Source organism: Simochromis diagramma, unplaced genomic scaffold (assembly GCF_900408965.1).
Source record: "Simochromis diagramma unplaced genomic scaffold, fSimDia1.1 OVJJ01000463.1, whole genome shotgun sequence".
NCBI classification, from domain to species: Eukaryota; Metazoa; Chordata; class Actinopteri; order Cichliformes; family Cichlidae; genus Simochromis; species Simochromis diagramma.
This window is the reverse complement of record NW_024386941.1, coordinates 1,626,298-1,650,048: the sequence shown is the minus strand read 5'-3', so window position 1 is coordinate 1,650,048 and position 23,751 is coordinate 1,626,298. Positions and strand designations below refer to the sequence as shown.

Here is a 23,751-nt window from a genome sequence, read left to right as displayed (position 1 = left end):
CCTGATATAGTTTTTAAATAAAAACACTTGTCCCAGTTCCAGTACTTCTTTTGGAGTTTTTTTTTTTTTAACCATTTTGCCTTATGACCACCTTTTAGTTGGAGAAAACAGTCACTATGAAAACACACCTGTGTAAAGTAAAAAGTTAATGATTTTAGGCAGATGCAGCCATGCGGCTTCAGAATCCAGTGGAATAGAGGCATGCTGGGAAAGCGTACAGACCCCATAGTAAGCTTGGCCGAACCAAGGCTGTGACCCATACCTTGGGCGTAAAAGTTCATTCACACACTATTACTCATCCTACTACTTCACTTCATCCACGCACCCTCACGTCCACATAGACACACACACACGCACACACACTAAAACACGGGCAAGGCTGCTGACTCCTATTAAGTGAGGTGTGACTGAACTCACAAATCACACATTGGTGTTAAACTGACATGGTGGACAGAAAGAAATATCATCCCGAGAACATGCACACACAAATTTGGGTTAAATCACACAGTAATATGACTCTTCTTATTGGATAAATGGGAGGTTAGGGAGGTGTGAGGTTTTCAAGGTTAGCTCTGCACAGGGTCTGTTTTAGATTAGTCTGCCATGGTCTGTGGCCTACTGTGTCAGTGGAGCTCTCAGCTGTATTGATGGGTGCAAGGGTTATGACAGCAGAGAGAAAAACTTGGCAGCCTGTTCCTCCATTGCCTTCCCTCAGAGGGATACTGGTCAGCACGCTCCCACCCCTCCTTTCTCTCCCCACTAGCTCTGAATTCCCCAATGAACAACACATTCCTCCTTCCCAGTACCACTGTTTATGACACGGTATCCTTTGAAGCAACATGTGAGTGTTTGTGTACGTGTAAGTAGATGGGTGTGCAAGTGTGTGTGTGTGTGTGTGTGTGTGTGTGTGTGTGTGTGTGTGTGTGTGTGTGTGTGTGTGTGTGTGTGTGTGTGTGTGCGCGTGCACAGCCTTGAGCAGCTGAGTCTTGGTAAATACATAAATGTTCCAGCGTGACAATAACAAAGCTGGACTGTGAGTTTAATAAAGTTCTAAGTGTTCTGTGGAACACCTGAGCAGGTATGATAAGGGCATACATCTGTGTGACAGCTGTTTCCTTGCATCCCTCAAGTGATGGCAAAATCTAGAATCTAGGCCAATTGAATTACACATTGAGATGGAGAGTCCATGAGAGCAATGGGTGGAGGAAAAAGCTGTGAGTCATCACCAAACTTGGGATGCGCTCATTTTAAAAGGCAGAGAGAGAGGGGGGAAAACTGGGTGTTGAGACAAAGAAAAACAAACGAGTTGCTTTTCTAATTAAAGCAGCCCTAAAGGAGAGGGTGGGGGTGTTAGGGAGCTGGGGGGGGGGGGGCAGAGGTCAAAGCTAGCTGAGTCATTTCTAAAAACACCCATTTCCTGTGATTGGGGTACTTCAGGAGCGGGCAGAAATTACTTGTGGTTTATGCAAACCCTCCTCACATTTCCTCCCAATCAATGCACTCTGACACGCAACGGTAATACACATTTACCATGTTTTATTCAGGCACACATTGATGAGTAGACCTGGAAAATGTATAGAAGGTGCATCTGAAAATGCAAAAAAATGCCTTTTCTCTCTCTCTCTCTCTTTTTTTTTTTTAGATCTTTTCACTTTTTATAACAAGTCTTCTTCATAAAAGTTTTATTCCACTATTTTATAGCAGCTTTGTAATATTGTTATATAGAGTTCTAACCTTACAAAGTATCAGTCAAAAGTTTGTCCCAAACCTTTGATGTATGTTTGAATATGTGTATAAAATAGTAAATGTTATTAGCTGCATGATTAAACATAACTAAAAAAAAGTCAGTGTTTCTAGAAATCAGCAATGGAACAGATATATAAAAAAATACCAATTTTTTATAGATCATATTTGTTTTTATATTTTTTATTAATAACAACATTCCACATCTTAAAGCATGGCAAAACCTTTTGTGTTTTAATAGTTTTATAGAGTTCAACTTAAATATGTCATTATAACTAAACAAGATTCTGAACTTGGATTACATTTTTGTTCTTGATATTTTTGCAAATTAGTACAAATTTAACAAGATATATTAACTTAGTTGAATATAAAATATTGAACAAAAGCCTTGAGCCATTCCTCGTTTCTTTTTCCTTATATTTTGCTTTTCAGAGGTTAGAACTCTTGTAATGCTCTTGGAGCGTTTTTTTTTTTTTTTGTTGTTTTTTTTTGTCATTTTCAGTCTAATTCTTGCACCTAATCATTTTCAGAGCACTGTTTATTTGATATGTTAAGCCAGATGACCTATGCATCATTCAATCATAAAAAAAGACTCAAACTAGACTTGTATCTGCACATAACACACAACTTGGCAAAGAAACTATTTTAAACTCTATATTAGACACTTTGTTACTAGCAACCACAAAAGCATATAACTTGTTCACATTTCTTTTGCCCAATCTATAAAAAATGCTAAACAACACAAAACAACAAAAAACAGGGAGATTCCCAAAGAGCTATTGGCAAAAAAAAAAAAAAAAAAGAAAGAAAAAAAAGCAGAGGGCAGAAGAAGAAGTCTGAAAGCAGTACCTGAAAGTCATGTTCTTGAAAAATAAGAAAAAAATATCCAGCAAAGAGGACATGAGAGATACAAATGGCCCTTCGGCTGAGCTACTGTTTGCTGGAGTGTCGTGAGAAATGACTTCAGGGGAATGGTGGCTGTCAAGAAACCATTCTTAAGGAAGGGAAACAGGGAGAAATGACACAATAATTGTACTGAAAATTATTAGCAACGCATCTTACACTGCGATGAATCAAAACTAGAAATCCTTAATTAAAATTGCCATCTTATATAGACTAAATCAGAAAAAGGGTGCAACACATTGGAGGCTCTGGAGGTCTGAAGCTGTATTTAAGTTAGTGGTGTTGGGGATTTTTGGATGGAAATGAACGCTGAAAAGTACGGTCAGATTTTGATGCACTGTGCAATATCACCTGGAAGGCTTTAGACAGAAAACAGAACAAAAGGCAGCCAACATCAAAATAAGAGCTTTTAATGTTCTTCAAGAAGCCTGGAAAACTATTCCTGAAGACTGCTTAAATATTATAAGAAAGCTTGTCTAGCAGAGTTCAGGCAGTGTTGAACAATGGAAGTAGTCAGTTGGTGATGTTCCCTGTCCAGTCTGAGTAAAAAAAAAAAAAAAAAGAAATGTTGAAAAGATGCTTTCATTTTTAAAATAATTCGTAACTAAAGGAGTGAAGGGTTTTCCATAACATGATTTTGCTGCTTTTTTTTAAGTAAAGCTTTTTCTTCTGTTTTTGTTCTTTTGGTTTGGTCCTTTCTTTTTAGCCTGTAACAACCAAGATTTCTCCTCTCACAGGCCCGACAACAGCTTTGGCATCCTCACATATACACACGTGCTCAACACACAACCAGGGGGGAAAAAAGGCATTTTGTCAGAGAGGTATAACAGAACCCAGACTGCGAAAGAAGGCCCTAATTCAAGCCAGTCTATCCTAGCATCAGCACCACAGTCCCGCCCCTCTGGCACTGCTGAATCATCAAGACTCACCCTTAATGCACTGGAATGGCCGAGAGTTTCACACACACCGTGCCTTCCATAGTAGTATTTGTGACTAAATTAATTTGGAAGGCCGACTACTTGATGATAAAGGCAAAGATCATAAAGTCTGACTCACTCTACTGAGGTCCAGTGAGAAATTGGAAGATGATATCTGTGGTTGATTTTTGGTTCACAGCACCTGATGAACACATGTGACTAAACGACTGAGTGTGGTCCTCATTTTCTTTTAGATACACCCGCTGGTCTGCACTGCAAATAGGTAGAAAGGGCCATCTGGTGCAAAAGGCACCTACATCTAATGCTGCCTCCTCTGACTGGCCACCCAAGAGTTCAGGATGTGAACTAATACTTTGCTGTAATGAATTACTCCCTAGAGATATAAAAAGAAAGTTAAGGGATGAGTCTGGAAGGCTCCCAAAGTGCTGTCAGTAGTCAATGCTAACTGACAGGAAAGTCCAACAGTAAGAGCAACAGGAAGAGGAAACTCTCCCCCACAACATCCTGGATGGCCTGCCCATGTGTGACTGAATATTTTCAGATATTGTTCAGGGTCTTTGTTTGTGCCTCATAGCTGGTATTGTCATGGCAAAGTTATAATGTCTAATTAGTGATTTGCAAACATCTGTGTGTACACTATAATGCTGTGGTTGGCAAAGTAATGTTATTCTACTGACAGATATTTACAGCTTGTTTTGAATACTTCTAAATGTCTGCTCCGCTGCTTGTTTGTTACAGCTATTCTAGTCTCTTGAGATAATTCCACCACATTAGAAGAAGTCTGGGGCAGATTTTTCAACAACCCGTCCCTCTTTCCACCTTATTTGCAGAGTTCTATTGAAGTCTTCCTTTCCTTTCAAGTCCCATAGTCATCTAATGGTCAGAATGTGTGTACCCAGACATCCTGAGTCACTTATGATGCCGGTTCCTTTCTGTGGGAAAGCGTGACCATGTGTGCTGTGCTCAGTCGCTCATTGCTCATAAACAGTAGGAGCACAGCCTGCAATGTAAAATAAACTAGCCGCCACAACATGCTGTCACTACCGCTAACTAGCGTGAAAACAACAACCACAGAGCCAGATCAAAGGGGTGCAGCCGGTCACACAACTCCTCGGCTTACGTGCCACTCTCGCTTTGATAGATTATCCTCTTGCTCTTTCTCGCTTTACGATAGAAGGTTATTGTGAGATTTAAGATGTAAGTCTGTCAAAGAGTTGGCGTCACATCCAAGTGAAATGGGCGAGCTGGTAATGAACTCTAAAAAGGTGAAAGCCTGCGTGTGTTAGATGAAAACTTGCCAAGTTCACCATGATGGTTGATATCACAAGGCAATGAAGAGCAGCGTCATGGGTGGTCACTGTGTATAAATACTTTTTACTGAGGATGTTCCTCTCCTTGCCTTTCTTCATGCTCACATACAGACTATAACAAACTTTTCACCTCAAACATTCATAGCATGTTGATTCAGCATGTCTATTTCACATCCTCCGCTGTCTGCTATGCTCTATCTATCTGCATTCCTCCACATGAGCTTCTGTCTTTCTCTCTGAGGCGCAGAGTCATTGCCCTATTTGCTTGAATTTCTCATTTCCTGTTTGGGGTGTGTATCCGATCCCTTGTTCTCGTGCCCAGCACACATCAAACACTCAAAGCGAGAAAAAGAGACCGAAAGAAGGGCACACAGAAAGTATATAAGTGAGGGAATCGTGGCAAAATTTGAGGTGAATGGGAGAGGGTGACTTTGAAAGGAATCGGGCTGAAGATGTCAGGAAAATGGAAAGGAAAAATCTTGACCACTGTCAGAGAAAGCAAATGGAAAACCAAAAAGGAGTAGGAAACACAAAGCGGTTAATTATAATATCCACAGATATGCCTCAAAAAAGGTCAGGCTCATGTCAAAGGCTTTGTTCATTCTGTAAGATCACGTTTCATCTTTATCTAATTTATAAGGAATCTGGGTTGATTTCACTTCCCTGTGCAATTTGTTTTTATTTACTCAAATTATCTGTTTAGTCAGTCATTTTCCAAATTTCCTTTAACAAGGCTGTGGTGCCAGTCAAACAGGAGGGGGTTGCTGAGCTATAGCCATTAAAAATACAGCTTCCCATAGTCTGCTTCACATTTCCATCATAAAGGACTGATTCCACTCGGGCTGTGTGTGGGCTTACACTCAGGTATGGAGTAGTGGTTTCAGTGGCTAAAGCAACTAACTGTAGTGTATTTGTTTCATGAGACAAAACTGCTTGTTTTACTGGAAAATATGCTGTCATTCGTTGTAGCACCAAATCTGATATTAAACTTATAACCCAGCTTTTAAAAACTGAAGTGAAGAAATAAAGCGAATGGAATCCTGATGCAAAGTTAAAGAGTTTCCATTTATTCTGCTATTCGTTTTCATTTTTTATGGCCGGGTTTTTTGCAAAAAACAAAACAAAACATAGATTTTCTTTGTCTATGTATCAGAAAATGATAAAAAAAAAAAAAAAGTCAACAAAAACAACTTAAAAAACAAATCAAAACTAAAAATAAACTCAGCTACAACCATTGTGTGTTTATATATCTTCAAGGTAAGGAAAGAACAATAATTACCAGTAAATGTTTGCCCTTTTGAATGACTTCATACTTAAAATCTGTGTTTGAATGGAAGAGTTACAAATTAAGAAATAAAACAAGCAATAAAAACCATCATCAACATGAAATCAGATGCTCATTTAAGGATTTCTAGTCATCTAAATTCAAACTGTAGCCGAAAGGTAAAATTTGTATTTTATACTTAGAAGAGCACTGCAAGAAATGTAAACAGACGCTCAACAGAATATAAACACTAACGATTTCTATACCCTCCTTCAGTCTCCACCCTAACCACTGTGGTTACAAGTCCAAGAAACACAGGAGAAAAACAGAAGAGGTTTTAATGTGGAAAGGTAAAACAGCAGTGTTTTTTAAGCAGGTATGCATCACGTTTCTTTTCCATTTACATAAAATTTCCAACACTTTTCCTGAGGCACAAGTGAACATGCAATTTGTCATTTGGGGATGTTGGTTGACACACTAGCTGATGGCTACACCAATCAACAGGAGACTTTGTAATGCTGCTGTACAATGTGGGCAATCCCTGCAATTTATGACTCACACACTGTCAGAAAAAAGCAGCAGGTTACAGTCAAAGCCAATGTCTAAACTAACCATGACGGAAATGAGAACTAGGATGGTAACTGAAGCTCATGGGGTTTTTTTTTTTATCACAACTTATCTTCAATTTGGCTTTAAGTCCTGTGCCCTGCCTACTAGAAAAACATGTGGTTCAAATAAACGTGACCCCCCACAGACTCCCTGAAGTCAAGCGCTCATTAGTGAATTATTTTCACAGAGTAGAGCAGAAGAAACTGTTGTTGTCTCAACTTATACATAATACTCGCCAGGTCTGATAAGATGGTTAAAGGGATATAGTAAAAGAGTTGGGGGGTAGGGCACAATCACACAATCGCTACTACTATGCGCTACAAAACAATAAATACTAAGAAGGTCTGGAACAAGCCTATGTAACAATATACTCCAAGCACTCTGAGACCTCATCATTTATTGGCTTGTGGACCTGGAATGTCACTCACATTCCCACTGACCTTCATCAGTGTCTGTCTCTGGTTGCTCGTATATCTCTGTGCTCCTCCGTTTGTGTTTGTTTTAACTTTCTCAGGACCCCCCCACCACCAAAACGCCCATGCATCGTGCACCCGAGAGGACAGCAATTTCCCTCTTCCCTCCTCCCACCAAGCCAGACTTTCTCTACCTCTCTCCCTCCCACACTGTCTCTCCCACTCACTGTCTGCGTTTACTCTCATGTGTGGCTGACGCTATAACGTCAGCTCATGCTCAGTCAATCTTGACGTGTTTTTTTTTTTTATATTTTTTTTCCACCCCTGAAGCGCTACTAGTAAAACCATCACAGACACGCCATGGCTCAGAAAGGCGGGCGAGTCATTGGTAATCTTCTAAGAGAAAGTGAACTCACACTGAGGTTAGTAAGTGTATGGCAGAGGTCACGGACAGTGAGTCACCCAAGTACTTGGCCTCTTATTCTTCATGGTGGGATGTCGCTTGTGAGTCACTGCAACAGACTTGACTGGGTTGTATACTCTGTTTCATATGCTTTTCTTCACCATGTCAAGTTCTGTTGAACTTCTAACCCTAACCAGTTAAAACCCAAATACACCAAACTGCAAAGCTATATCTGAAAGGGCTGATGTTCTGGTACACAAGACATATGTGACTATGTACATTGCTACTAGAAAAGGAAAGGTGTTTCTATTTAAATTTAGGTTCATGTGACATTTTACAAGCCAATTATATGAGACTGAGGTGCATCAGATGTCATGTGTGAGTGAAAACATTGTGGAGCTATGCACCTGTGCCTTGTCCCCTCATTAGTGTGTCTTGTTGTGTGCATACAACAGTGACAGAGAGAAATGTAAACCCCACATAGCCTGGAGGCATACGTAACATAAACAAAGTAACTGTGCCAGAGGCTGTACTTTTTTGTTATTGAGCCAACAATTTATTAAATGGGGAATTTTCTGTAGCTCAGTCAGGTGCATATTTAAAGACAGGGTATTTAAAGCAGTTAATCCAGACAGACCACGGCAAATTGTCCCACATATGAATCATTAAGTCAGTCTTTCACTAATTATTCTTTTGAAACAAATTACTCATCATCTTAAAATTCCAATGGTTAACCTCACGCGAGGCTTAAGGCTGCCTACAAAACAAACCGGTTTTATGTCTATATCAGTGAATGTATTTACTGACCCCTGCTGGCTGATAACCTACAATAACTCAAACGTGGATACAATTTGACATTGAAATTAGATTTGCAAGTCAAATGAAGAGCTGAACAAATATCAGCAAACACACAGTTTATGTGCAGTTTGTTACATAATGTGTCTCAGCTGAGTTAAATACAGCTGCAGAATTAACTTTAATATGTGAAACTCAGAAATTGAGAAATATGTAAGAAAGAGAGGAAGGGAGAGTGAGAAAGGGTTATTTTCAAAGGTAAGGATTGTCCAGGAAGTAGATCTTTTAAAGGGGAAACTTAAAGCATAAAATCCTCATTTATTTTAGAGTTGTTGTTTGTTTTGTTTTTTAAATCAGTTATCGGATATTGAATCTATACATTACTGCGGAAATTTTGCTTTTGCACAACATTTTGGAAAACAAATTGAAGCCAAATTTTGCTTGCCTAAAGTTCATGGTGAAATTTAGGTTACACTGAGGGTAGCAAACCAATTTAAATAGAAGGTGATGATACTGATTACATTCACTCAGGGGAATTCTACCTGTCACATTAGCTTTAAAGTGTCTAAAGGATGAAAAGAATCTGTGACAGCTTATGTAACATCTGATTATCTCATTATTTTTTAAGGGAATACTGGAGTAGCAGCACAAGACAGCTGATCACAGCCTGCACACATATAAAAATCTCCTTGAAGTGACAAAACAATTCACTATGCGACTTATTTCCAGGTGACTATTCTCTCACAGTTTCCCCAGCTACCAAATCCTACTTTAAATACTGTAGAAGGGAGAACAAACACTAAAGGGGCTTTTTATTTATTTATTTTTTATCACGGATGTGAACCTCAATTACAAAACCATACTTTCACTATTTACTGATAGGACACCAAAGGAAGTTATTAGTGGACACTGAAAAACACAAAAAACCCAACTAGCAAAATATTAATGTAACAATGAAATGCATTTACTTTTTTAGGCACTCAAAGCACAAAACGTGCTTATTGCAAACTAGTCTAAAGCAGTGGTAGGAAACCATGTGTGCATGGGATTTGCATGTGTTTTCCACACTCACTGAAATCACTGCTCAGGTAACTAATCTCATAACCCCACAAGTTCCTCTTTTGATTTTTATTGGAATCTCAGCTGACTCTAAATTATATTAATTTCAGATAAATCAGAATAATTGGAATCTAATTTGGTTATTATTGGGATCTTTTAAATTGTGGGTATTTTTGCTTTCATTTGCAAAGCACAAATATATATAGCACTTACATATTTATAATGCACTTATAACATACATGTCTTCGGACCCTGGCAGAAAGACAGAGTACTAAGAGGAAATCACTACGGGTACTTTAGAGTGAGTCAAACATGCAAACTCCACACAACGAGCCCCCTGCCAGGATTTGAACCAGAAGCCTTCTTAACTAAGGACAGCACTAACCACTCCACCACTATGCTAACCTGTTTCAGATCTCCTGGCACTCTCTGAGCTCGGTTCCTTGGGTGCACCATATATGATAACGGCTATGCTGTTTTAGTATTTTACTGTTTAGAAATTCTTCCACGATCAGTCAAACCAGATGGTGTCTGTCCCTGCAGAAACCTGGGCAAATGTGATGAGAACACAGATATCGCTCATGACAGTGTCAAGCTCTACCACTTGTCACCACTGTTCCCATAGAAATACACATGTAACTCATAATAAATCCAGAATTATTTATTCCAGAAATAATTTAACCCACACTGGTGGATCTGAAATTGGGTATAACATCAATGTTATTAACTTTGACCCGAACAGTGTGCAAGGGTTACATGTTGTAGTTTCGTAATGTCACACGTATGATCACCCCGTAAAATTACTTTCAATATATGACAAATGGTAAAAACTACACCTAACTTTGCGACCTTTACGACAGTCCATCCCAATGGCGCACATATCGGAAAACGGCAGTGAGAAGAAGATGGCGGAGGGAGGTAATGATGCCGAGCTACTCAAGGAGAAGGCGAATAAGTACTTTAAAGGTAATTTCTAAAACCTGTCAAGTCAGTGTGTTTTTTCATTATTTTTTTATAATTTGACACTGTGACCATTGGTTAGCAGCGGCGTGATTGTGTTGCAGTACACCTCAAGCAAAGCCGGTCGCAAATACTAAGCTAGTGTTGCTCAGAGAGCATGCTAATGGTAAACCCCATTCATTGGGATCCGCGGCACTGATGGGTAACAGCAGCTAGCTAGTAGCCACTACACTCAGCAGCGACAGCACCGACGTTAACCCATGCCGTCACTCGTGTCGTGTATATTACACCACCAACTTCCCTATTTATCCAATGTCTCGAAGTTATAAGGTTTATGACCATGCGCTGTGTTTAACAGTCACTGATTTGTTTCCATTTAGCCGCCGCAGCGGGTTAATATTGTAGTTTAAGGTGAGGTTCACATAGAACTAGAATTTTCTGTTAGCCGGCGGCTGCTTGAACAGGAAGAGCAGCGAGGCAGAGCTCCCTAAACTCATGGCAGCAGTTACGAAATCTTCAATGTAACTCAACTCTTATTCGTTTATCTGAAATGCAGTTAGATTTCAAGTCACTGAAGAGGCGCTTTTAATATCGTACGATTAGCATTGAAACGTGGTAGTCACGTTGCGCCTCCATTCAAAACACATAGATAATGAAAGTGTCTGTTATGCAACCGGCGCTAGGGTTTCTAGTTCATTTAGGTAGATTCCTTAGTAAATCAAAGCATATAAAATCCAGCTTGGACACAGTGGTGATCTGTGAAACATGCATATGAGGTTATCAGCCGTCATTCACATTTTGTATTAAGTACATTGTCCAGGATGTATTTTTCACGCCCACGACAGGTCTGTCTGTCGCTGGTTAATTGGGAAACTTCTGCGGGGTTGATACTGATGAGTCAGAGTAGGTGCAAAGAAAAGACTGTTATGTGAGGGACGGGGTGGTATTTTTCTGCTTTATAATTCATATAACCATGTTAGACATGCACTCCCAGAGGTTGCAGTCCCATTACCTTTCCTAATATAAGACACATTTTTTCCTGGTGTCAGATTTTAGAATAGAATTGTCATTTTACATGTACAATGAAATTGTGGGTGCTCCACACCAACTGTGCTGGAATGAAATATAAATGGTAGATAGCAGGAATAAATAGCCAACAGGAGAAATATATACAATCAAGAGGGATATATATAAACAAGAGAAATATATGGCACACATTAGAAAGCAAATATGGTCTAGAACTAGTATGTTTTGGCAGTTTTATTTTCTTAGTTGTATATATTGCAAAACTTGTAAAACCTGATTTAGTTTGTTGTCTGTTTGTAAAGGTGGGGATATGATTTCTTCATAAACAATGCTGAATTAAAAAAAAAAAAAAAATCTTAATATGTTTGGTGACTGGTCTGCATATAGTTTATGCCCTTCAAAATAAACCCATTAAATATATATGTGTATATATTATGTTTGTGTGTGTGTCTGTGTGTATAAATAGTTATGTTAAATAATCGTGATTGACCAAAATGATCAACAATTTATTTTTGCTATAATTCAACAGTCCTATGATTAAGAAAACCATGTATCATGGCAGTGATATACACAGCTAAACACACACCATTGTAGTTTTTACAATTTCTTTCACTAGTGGGTAACTCATTACGTTATGTTTGAGCGTATGATCAAGGTCCAGTTAAACTCCAACTTTGTTTTTTCTTTTCCTTATTCAGAAAAAGACTATGAAAATGCGATCAAGTACTACTCAGAAGCCTTGGAACTCAATCCATCCAATGCCATATACTACAGCAACCGAAGCCTGGCATACCTACGCACAGAGTGCTATGGTTATGCCCTGGCGGATGCCACAAAGGCCCTGGAAGTAGACAAAAACTACATTAAGGGATATTACCGCCGTGCCACCTCCAACATGGCACTGGGCAAATTTAAAGCTGCACTAAAAGACTACGAAACGGTAAGAAGCAATAGCATTTTTTATTATTAGAAGACACATCATGTACACTTGCCATCCAGTCTAACCTTGAATAGAACAAAGTACAGAGCTCTCCACTTCCATCTGTTGCTCTGTCACCACCAGTTAGGCTCTTTGTGTTGCCTTAACAGTACAAAGTGGGGATTATCCTGTAATCCTGTCATGATGCCAATTAGATCCAGTTTGAAGGCTCTCACACCACAGTTAATGGGGTTTGTGCCTTCCTCATAATAAGCAATATAATTTAAATATAACGATAGACCTTAGGGATCTCTGAAGTTCTGTCTTAGTCTCTAGTTTATTGCACAAACCAGACCACTAACCATGATATTTCAAAAAGCATATTCAACGCTTCTGTAAGCAAAGAAGGGTTGGGGCTAGATTTAAATGTGTATAACTCTTAAGAGATATGGGACAGAACATCATGTGACTAAAACCATTGTTCATTTTACATATGTTAATTGAGAGATTTGATCCTTTATGTTTCTGTTTCTATTTATATTCTCAGCTTTGCATCTATACAAAGTCCTTGTCCCTATGTATGCTTTAATGCCAGTTAAAGGTTAACCAGGGTGTTTATTTCATGTCTCTGTCCTGATAATAGGTAGTGAGGGTTCGACCGAATGACAAGGATGCAAGGATGAAGTATCAAGAATGTAACAAGATTGTGAAACAGAAGGCTTTTGAGAGAGCCATTGCCAGCGACGAGACAAAGAAATCTGTTGTTGACTCTTTGGACATTGAAAACATGAGTATGTTTGCTTTCTTATTTGAGGAATATACATTAGTGTCATATAATAATATTTAATTCAGAAGGTATTAAGGTGAAAGATGTGATGTGAACCATATTATTCTTGACTGTGCAGCGATTGAGGATGACTATACAGGCCCAAAACTTGAAGACGGGAAGGTAACATTGAAGTTCATGAAAGAGATGATGGATTGGTTCAAAGATCAGAAGAAACTGCACAGAAAGTGTGCTTATCAGGTAACCATAGTTATTTATATGACATATAGTGGAGTGAGACAAGGAAATGGAAATATGTGTATGCTTCAAATTAAACTGGTATGTATGTATGTATTTCTTTTTTTCCCAGATTTTGGTGCAAGTTAAAGATGTTCTGTCAAAACTGCCAAGTCTTGTTGAAATCACGTTAAAAGAGGTGAGGATTTTTCTTCATATGCTCAAGAATGAAGTGAAGTTTTTTTAGTTCACAAATAATGAGTACAAAATTAGAGCGTGGTCATATTCTCTAAGTGCTAACACTAACAAAACCCATAATGGGAGTACAGGTAGTAGATGATTGTACATGGCCATTTTTTTAAAGTTCTCCATTCTTTGTTAAAGATGTTCTGTTTCTCTTTGTCACAGACAGAAAAAATAACTATTTGTGGGGACACTCATGGCCAATACTACGATCTCCTCAACATCTTCAAGTTGAACGGCTTACCTTCTGACACCAACCCTTATGTATCCTTTGTTTTTGCTGACGCTCACACACATTGGTTTTAAATTTGTGTTCACTGGAGTACTTTTCTGTGTCTAAAATTGTAACAGTCAGATGCCACAAACTTGTCCGGAACTTGTGCGTCATAATGCTTAACCACAGCATTCAGCTGTTCAATGGTGACTTTGTGGATCGTGGCTCTTTCTCTGTTGAGGTCATTCTTACCCTTTTTGGCTTCAAGCTGCTCTACCCCAACAACTTCCACTTGCTTAGAGGTGAGAGCGCTCAAGAGTGTTGTGCATGGATCTCAGGCTGCTATAACGTGCCATATTGTACATCATGATAGCTACATATCTCTGTTGGCATTGGGTTTAAAGGCATCTACTGCAAAGTCCTATAATTTATCAGTAATTTAACACCTTTCATGATTAACTGAACATATTGATAGAATATCAAACAACAACTGCTATGGCATTATGTTCAAATAGTCTATGTATTGTAAAAATATTGTTTTGAAGAATAGTCAACTAAACAAGAAAGGTTCATGTTTTACTTTAATGGAATACAGACCACTAACCACACAAATTTGTACCATTAGATGGTGCAACATGTCAGTGCAACATTTATTTAACCACACAAGAAACTGGGAGTAAATTCTAATTCATAGCAGCAATGTGGTGAATTGCAGAGGTTGTTAAATAGGGGGTGAAATGCTGCCACCTAGTGGTGAAAGTTTAAATTCTGCAGAAGGTAATCGCAAACAACTCTTCTAAAGAGCGATACCCAGAAGTCATTTGCTGGATAATTGATCCTCCATAGTAATGACTGATTAAAATATTTAAGTGTCCTGTGTAATCCGCAGTAACCACTTTTAAATCTGCAGGTAACCATGAGACGGACAACATGAACCAGATGTATGGATTTGAAGGGGAGGTCAAAGCCAAGTACACAGCCCAGATGTTTCAGCTTTTCAGCGAGGTCTTCCAGTGGCTTCCTCTTGCACAGTGTATCAACAATAAAGTACTGGTAAGCTTTGAGAATGTGAACTAAAAGGGGACACTGGCGAGTAATTTATCTGTGCTTAAGGTGTGAATATGTATTGATTTAATTCTTATGGTTGTCATTTAAGTGGAAGTTAATTCAAAATGATGAGATATAAAGTATATAGGAGTATGCTAATGTATGTAATTTCTGTCACCTCAGTTATGCTTCTGAAATAGTATGTGTTGTTAAGATAACTTACTGATTACTATTTTTTGTATTCATCACTTTTCTTGCACAATGTTTCATGTGTTTTTATTGCTGTACTCACAGTTCTAATTAAATTCTCCATGTCAGGTTATGCACGGTGGGCTGTTCAGTGAAGATGGTGTCACATTGGAAGACTTAAGGAAGATTGACAGGAATAGACAGCCTCCAGACTCAGGTGGGGCCAGACTCTTAAGTCATTATCAGTTTAAATTGCTATAAGAAATAACCTTTAAAAGGGATGACAAGTATAATTTAACACTTTTCCCCATGCGTTCACAGGTCCTATGTGTGACCTCCTCTGGTCAGATCCACAGCCACAGGTGAGTTCTCACCCACAGGTTTATACTGAAGCATAATTCAGTGCTTCCTACAGATCTGGATGTAATTTGTGGCAGTACCTGCTTTATAGTTTGTGTCTCTCTCTCTCCCTCTTACACAGAATGGCCGGTCGATCAGTAAGCGAGGGGTGAGTTGCCAGTTTGGGCCCGATGTGACGGAGCGCTTCCTGGAGCAGAACAAGCTGGATTTCATTGTGCGTAGTCATGAGGTCAAAGCTGAGGGGTACGAGGTCACTCACTCAGGGAAGTGCATCACCGTGTTCTCAGCACCCAACTACTGGTAAGTAATCAAGTTACCTAACTTAAGTGTTGACTGTTAAAAAAGTGGCACATTTTAACTGTTGTATTCTCCTTTTTTTCCCCTCAGTGATCAGATGGGAAACAAAGGAGCATATATCCACCTCAGGGGATCAGACCTCAAACCAGAATTTCACCAGTTCACAGCTGTGGTTAGTGTCCTGTTATGTTGAGTTTAATAAAATCAATATAATAGTAATAATAATAATAATGATGATATAGAAATAAATAGTTATTTAATAAATAAAGCAGTGCAGGCAGTGTCTTCTAAAAGATAAAAAATTTACCCGTAATACATAAAGTGCATGTTGAGGTTTAGTCAGTAAGGTACATCACTTTCAGGTCCTTAATTAAAAGAAGCGATATCTCAGATGTTTCCACATGAAACAGGGATTGAATTGCGCTAATGGAAAAGTGGTTGAAGTGTAACAAAAACTTAAAAGTACTTCATTCTCATTAACAAAGATTTTAAAGATAAGAAACCTAGAAACAACATTGATATTATATCACTTAAGTGGATATTTTAATGAAGATCATCACTATACAAATTTTGAATATGTGGTTAGCTTAATGCACAGTGTTACAGTGACATCTGCTGGACTACTGATCTGAACTTCTCCCTCATGTTTAGGCCATTTTTTTTTCCCTATTCCTAATTTATAAGTAATCTGACAATAATTTGTGAAAATGATGCATTAGAAATCATAACACCCTGAGATGAGCAGTGGAGTCATATATTATCCTAACCAAGTGGAATAAAGCCGAAAACATTAAACTACTATTAACTGCTAAAAGTTTAGCTAGTAGTGTCTTAAGAGTTTTAAAAATCTTCTTAAATTCGAATCTAATTCTCATCTCCTTTTACAGCCTCATCCGAATGTCAAGCCCATGGCATATGCCAACACGCTAATGCAGTTGGGGATGATGTAGAGACCCATCTAATCTGTCTGTGACACTGATGACCTCTCATCGGATCCGAACCATCCCAGCCACCTCGTTCCTTCCAGCGCTCGGACATGCTGTTGTTCATGCTTAGCCTAAGGGATCCCTCTCCCTAAAAAACTTCAGCTAGTTGTACGCATAAAGTGTGTGGTTTAGTTCGGATGGGAAGAGATCACTTAGACCAGCCCAGTCCAGGCCTGGATATACTCCTTCACATTACCGGCTAAAACTGAAAAATTACAATTTCCGTTGTCCCTTTGCCTGCTTTTGTGTTCCATCAGTGGGTACAAAAACAACCACAACATTTTCTGACGAGTTTCCTTCAAGCTGCTTTGTTTCTAAATATGTGAGCTCATCAGACGGCATCATATAGCTGGTATTTACCAAAGATCTGTAATGAAAATGATTGTTCAGTTTTTGCAAGGTGCATCTTGTGACTCTGAAACCTAGCATTGTATACTGTTGGCCTGCATACACAGAGATTAGAGCTTTGGAAACTGGTTGAAAAGCAGCATGTCTATCAGTGTTTCTCAAACCACTCTGCAGTATGTCGGTTTATTTCTCACAAATCCAAAATCTTATTACATGTATGATTCCAGTCTAAAAAACAGATATTGAGTCTCTGGGTACACACTGAAAGGTGCTGTTTGCCATTAGTGGTGTATTTAGCTGGTTCGGTCACGTGCACTGCTTCCCAGTAAGGAAGATACTGCTGCTCTCCATGTGTTCATCTCCTCGGTCGTCATTGTGCCACTGACCCAGCGGTTCCCGCACAGTCCACTCTCTCCAAACTAGCTTGTAAAGCAAACACTGTTGGCACTCTAGTCTCCAATACATGTTCAATTACCAGTGACTTATTAACCCCGTATGTGAATTTCTTCAGTACACAAACATCAGAAATGCAATCCTGTCTTGAAACGCACAGCTGCATTGTCCAGTGGCCCTCAACTTTTTAGATAAAGAAATACACTGATGTGTATGTATATATACTGTATCATTTAAAGATTCTGTGTAATGTTTGGAGAAAAATATTGAATAAAAAAGCCAGTCCAGTGATTTTAGAAACATGCCTATATCTTTATTTATGTCAGCTAATAGCCTAAGCTTGCAGCTTTGCAGTTTCAACAAGCTTCAAAAATATTACCTTGTTTTGTTTAATTACAATGATCAGATTGTTTTTTCAATAAAATACTTAATATATGTTTCAGAAACAGCAAAGGCTACAAATAAGAATGCTATGGAAAGTATAGATCACAAAGGACTGGAAAAGCAATGGAAGACAGCAGGTTTGTATAAGTTTTTTTTCTTCAAGAATTATTCATTTTGTTTCTGATTTCATATCCATGGAAAATATGGAAGATGGCGAGGAGTATTAAATTGGAGACTAAATGAAGTAAATAATAATCACAGATCCAAACTCAAGCCAATACGTGGGTAGCAAAGAGCAAGAGTGGAGGAGATGCTATTAGCTATAAATACATTAGCTAATATTTAAAACAAAATGTAAAAAAATAGATGGGGACAAGCTAGCAGAAAGAGCAGTGTACAGTACTGTGCAAAAGTTTTGAACCCCTCTTAATTGCATCATATTTTGCTTCCAAGGAACTAGAGCAAATAACTTATCCAGGCTTACTGAAGATCTGAAGAGTCAGACAAGAACTGAACTAAATATCAGTGGTAACAGGTTTACTATTGTAATGAATCCAAATGTGAAACTCTTCTGTACGGAGGATCTCAGGAAAAAGGTGCAACACTGGGTGTCTACAGCCATCTGTAAAGCATGGCTCTGTCATGGTCTGCATTGTTTGGAAACAAAATGCTGGAAATATGAATATAGTCAGAGTTTGATGCACCATCTTCACTGAGAACGAAACAAACGGCAGACAATATCAAAAGAGCTCCGAAGCCTGGGGAGCTAGCAATGACTGGGAGCTAGTCCTGAAGAAATGAAAAGAAAGCAGCCTAACAGGCTGTGTTGAAGAATAACAGCCTGAACCCATTTCCCCAGCAAAATATAAAGAAACGACGTCGTTTTTCACAGTACTGTATATTTATGTAATTCTATCACTTTTGGGGTAACTAACGAAGGGGTCCCATAAAACAACGAAACAGCTTATTTCCTGAAACAACGTTTAAAATGTATACATCTAGAAAAAGTCAAACAGTTTGCCAACTCATCCGCGACTCCTCAAGCAAAGCTACCTGCTTCCTGTGGGCGTGGCGGTCGCGCTCATTTGACGTCGCAGACTCCAACAGCTGATCCTCCTTCGTCACCTAAGGCGCCACGAGTTTACAACACAGCACGAGTTTCACAGACCTGTTTCACCTTGTTATGAACTCAGCGGGACACGAAGACAGCAGCAGAAGTTACCGTAGCGCTCCGAGATGCCAAAATATTGTTCGGTCCCAAACTGCAAGAATGACTCCGCGAGCGACAGCGACAGGAAAAGCTTCTACAGGTGAGCAGGTGTTTTAAAGCGGTGTTAGCAGGCCAGCTAAACGCGATGCTCAGATGAGACAGGTAGAGGCGCAATCCAACTTCCAGCAACTTTTTCCCGTTCGACGGGTTAGTCTCACAATCTCGTTTTTACTGACGGAAAATAACAACCGAGGTTAGAAAATCTCCGCACAGGAGACGCTTTTTATACGTTTGATAAGTTTGTGTCTTCTACTTCTGACTTTGAAGGAGCCTTCATTTAATCAACACAGCACTTGACTTGATTTAAGCCAGGCCGTCAACACGGTGAAGTCTCGATTAAAGCAAACTTTTAATCAAGACATTTTTGTTTATATCAACGCTGTCTGATTTGTAGCTCTAAGGTATTCTGGTTAGTAAGTTATATTGACAAGTTGTGCAGAAGAGCAGGCAGAAATAGTGATGTGTCATCCTTATCTTTAAGCTGATGCACTCCTAGAGCTGCAGAACCATTGTACGATATTGCAGCCAGTATCAACGATACTTTTAACTTATAAAGGCAGCTTATGTAGAGGACAGCAGTGGATCAATATGCTTAATCTGAATACTTTGACAGCTAATTTTATTTATTTTACACCTTATATTTTTAATTAAGTAGTTGAGTTAAAACACATGTCTGTGAAGGTTCTCAGTCATCCAGGTCATCGTAGTCTAAAGGAGCTTGGAAAGAAAAAAGTCCGGACTTCTTTGAGTTGCTTCAGTTCAGAACCGAAGAAGCTTCTCGGATGAGAATTGAAACGTCTTCAAGCAACTCAAAGAAGTCCAGACTAAAAGAAAAGAAGCCCTTTAGACTAAAAACACACATCTCACAATGCTTCACCTGTTTTGAAACATTTTATTTTATTCTGGAGACTTTGAATGTGCCTGCTTGGAAAGCACTTTGTGTTGGTTTCTACTGTGCTGTATATGTGAATAATGCCTTGACAGTTGACACAAACGGTATTACTACGTTATTATCGTAGTTAGTTCATACTTCATTTGTTAAGTTCCAGTAAAGTATTTCATATATATCATTGCCATGGTAATCAGTCTTCTGGTAACATCTGTGATGACCAAGAAAACTTTGAAAAATATCTGACACAAAGATACTGAAACATCACTTTTACCACACCATGATGATGTTCGTCTGGGTCTTTATTAATTCCTACACGGATATTTGCAGTATATTTAGTTACAGCCATAAAATACCTCCACGGGATGCTCCTCTGCCTTACTCACTACAGCCTACACGTGTCTACTCAGTCTGGGTCACGTGACTTTACAATAACAAAACATGGCAGCAGGAGGGGGGAGGGGCAACATGTGCTGGCATGTCTGTTAAAGTATCAATCTGCCCACCGCTAGATTGTGTAAGTCGCCAAAAGATGAAACATCCTACGAATAAAATAAACTTTTCAGCAATAATAAAAGTACTTCAAGAATATTGCCTAACACCTTGGCTGTTTTGGGGATTTATTTATTTATTTATTTTTGTTGTTGTTGTTTTTGGCTGTGTAATTTCAGTATCAGTTAATGTCTAAAAGAACATGCAACAACTTCACAGATTTCACAACTTTACAACAGGTTCACAGGTTCAGAACAAAAGTAAATATGAACACAGTTACACTAGCTGCAAGCTGCTGCAAGATGTAGTTGGTCAGAGCAAGCCAAAATGTGATGAGTCCACAGAGTCAGTCAGTTACCTGATCAGATCATATCAGATGCACTGATTTGCACTGTCCAATCACTGAGACACACACAATGTAAACTGAGTTTTAGGAAGCTATTTTCTAGTTGCACATTTAAAATGAACAATTTCACTTGAAGGAAGCGTGATCAGTGTTTTACGTGTGTAATTTTCATTGTTTTCTAGGTTCCCTCTTCAGGACCCAGTCAGGCTGCAGCAGTGGCTGAGAAACATGGGACGTGAGAACTGGGCTCCCTCTCGGCACCAGTATATTTGCCACGAACATTTTGCACCTTCATGCTTCAAAGTGCGATGGGGGATCCGTTACCTTGAGAGAGACGCTGTGCCCACTGTGTTTCAGGAGGCTGAGGTAAAGCAAAAAGAAACTAAACTTGATTTTTAGTGTTGCAAAGTATCGCCAATTATTTTACTGAATGCTGAGGTCTTGTTTTAAAACACAGGAAAGTTTCATTCTCCTACCTGGGTTTTAGTTTAAGCATTTTACCTTAGTTCATAAGGCTAGAGAGCAACTCTTGCAGTATTTTAAGTAGTAATAGTGTTATTGTAATTGTGGAGATTCTATGCTAGAGTCACACAGCATTTGTTTTTTCTTGAACAAAACTAACCAGAATCATACAGAATGCTAATACAGGAGTTTTTGTTGCGTACCAGAATATACAATAACAAATACATTATTTTATAGCTTATATCTTAACATGGAGAGTTAAGATAAAACCTTGTTTTATGCTTTTTGATTTATCTTTTTTAGAAACGGAAAGCCACAGACGATGGCGAGAAGAAAACAAAGCGTCTTCGAACTATCTGTAATCCAAGCGTATCGGTATCAGATGACAAGACCATGGTTTTTGACACAGCAGACATGCAAAACAAAGTGCACACTGTGCACCTGTATCAGATTGCTGTCGACCCATCGCAACAAGAAGAAACCAGCTTGGTGCAACTGAGTGACGTTGGAGAATCTGACTGCTCTTTTGAGCCAGAACTAGACTCACTGGCAACAGTAGACAGATTAGAAACGGGGGTAAACTTCCCTTTAACTGTTTTACACACAATAGATCATCTAAGTAACAGTGGGGAGAAGACAGAGGTTGTACTTATGTCTGAATGTCCTGCTGGGGAAGGGCAAGATGAGCTTATGAATGAAATAACTGCGGCCATTTTAACTCAGGGACACAGGCTGGTAGTGAATGACTCCACCCTTGAGTGCACAGATGAGGCTGTGGCTTTAAGTGGAGTTGAAGATGTGACGCATACCACAGAGTTGTTCTCAGATGGCGACGACGGCAACCATGAAACTCAAGTCATTGCCTACTTCGAGACGATACCGAATGTTTTACCCAAAGACACCTTTACCCAGTTTACCTTTTCACCAGAAACGGTACTATCATCGGCTCTGAGCTCCACACCCATCACATCCACTCTGCCTATAGTGTCCAAACACGCAGCACCTCCCCCCACATCCCTGGTCCTCACTTTGGAAAGACTGGATTCTGAAGGAGGAGAGGGAGATGAAGGCAAGTCGGAGGACGACGATACAGAGCAAGATTACCAGCTCGAGGAGCACTGGTGAGTTCTGATGCTTAATTTAAATTTCCTTTTTTTGTTCATTCAATGAAAGAGTCTTTCTTATATCCCTTTGCAGTATTATGGTTTTTAGACTCTCTATTTTTATTACATCATCAGCTACCACAAGAACAGTTTGAGTAAGGAGCAGCTGGAGGGAATTGTGTGTGAGCTACAGAAAAAGGTCAAAGTGCTGCAGCAGCGGCACCGAAGACACCTGGAAAAACTCGTTGGACTGGAGAACACGGTCAGCCAGCTGAGACAAAGCAATCTGCTGAATGAAGAGCGACTGCAGTTACTGGAGAGGGTATTTATTGGAATGAAGTTCAGACTGGCAGCTGTAGCTGTCTTCCAATATATCACTTGAAGTCATTTAAGTTTTCATTTAACTGAAATAATTTTTTGTCTCTTTGTTTCTCAGGCGTACATGCAGACCAACGGAGCAGTGTCTGATGCTGGTGAGACGGTCACCATCATCTATGAGGAGGACGATGCTGCTTACTTGTATACACCACTGATAGATACAGAGGCAAAGCTGTGAGGCCTGACTGACTGCGGATATCCCATCTCTGCGTCTGTGCCAAATAAATAAATGAAAGAAAGAATAATGGAGCTTAAGCTGTTGAAAACAAAACGCTACACAATTTTGTTCTTTTCAGTTTTGTCTCTAATCCAGAAAAAAAAAAAAATGAAATGTGACTGTGGGTTAGTCCATCTGCTGTGAACTTTCAACAAATACGGATAAATAGTGGGACAGTGTGGTTTGTGGTAATGTACATATAATTAAAGTAACTTCAGTTTGGGTTCCCGTTTGTGTAGTTTTTATGAGTCCACATATTTATTAAAAAAAACAAACAGATTATTCAACCACTGAAGTGCATCTCATGAGAAGGAGTTGGATATAATTATCACTGACGGCACTGAAAGGCAGGCTGAAACAAAACAAATGAGTCAACGCAGAACACACCCTGTTTTCTGAATTGCAGTTTTGGTTCTTGGAAGTTCACTCTCATTTTCCATTACACCGAGAACACCATGTAGTGATTTGATCTAAAAGGCATTTCTTATATATTTATGTGTAAATATGTGCCTGCTTGTCTCCTCCTACCTTTGTCCCAGAGATTAAAGTCGCTACACTTTATTGAAGGATGCCCCAAATCCCACTTCATTTCAAGTGTCTTTCTGTCTAAAAGAACTGATAGAGAGCCCCAGGTATTTAACTAGTTTGTTTTCCCCTTGGTGGTGGTCCTGACTGTTGTTGACCCACTCTGAGCTCACATGTGTTGTCACATGAGACAAAGTGTGACACAAGGCGTGGGTCATTATGTCAGAGGAGCCATCGTGCGACTCCTTTGGGTGACATTTCCT

The 23,751-nt window shown here is 39.2% G+C and overlaps 2 protein-coding genes across 2 annotated transcripts; both read left to right on the top strand.

Moving 5' to 3' along the window:
- The first annotated feature begins 10,276 nt into the window (after positions 1–10,276).
- On the top strand, positions 10,277–17,722 carry ppp5c (protein phosphatase 5, catalytic subunit). The gene is made up of 13 exons (XM_040037632.1): positions 10,277–10,403; positions 12,122–12,363; positions 12,986–13,133; positions 13,248–13,369; positions 13,479–13,544; positions 13,754–13,852; positions 13,999–14,104; positions 14,713–14,855; positions 15,168–15,255; positions 15,360–15,400; positions 15,520–15,698; positions 15,786–15,867; positions 16,583–17,722. Exons 1-13 carry the CDS (start codon positions 10,307–10,309, stop codon positions 16,643–16,645), a joined length of 1,476 nt encoding a protein of 491 aa, XP_039893566.1. The 5' UTR covers positions 10,277–10,306; the 3' UTR covers positions 16,646–17,722.
- A 1,189-nt stretch (positions 17,723–18,911) lies between these two features.
- LOC120737130 (THAP domain-containing protein 5-like) lies at positions 18,912–23,189 on the top strand. Its single transcript, XM_040037633.1, has 5 exons — positions 18,912–19,116; positions 20,986–21,169; positions 21,569–22,386; positions 22,504–22,690; positions 22,805–23,189. Exons 1-5 carry the CDS (start codon positions 19,043–19,045, stop codon positions 22,922–22,924), a joined length of 1,383 nt encoding a protein of 460 aa, XP_039893567.1. The 5' UTR covers positions 18,912–19,042; the 3' UTR covers positions 22,925–23,189.
- Positions 23,190–23,751: the final 562 nt, after the last annotated feature.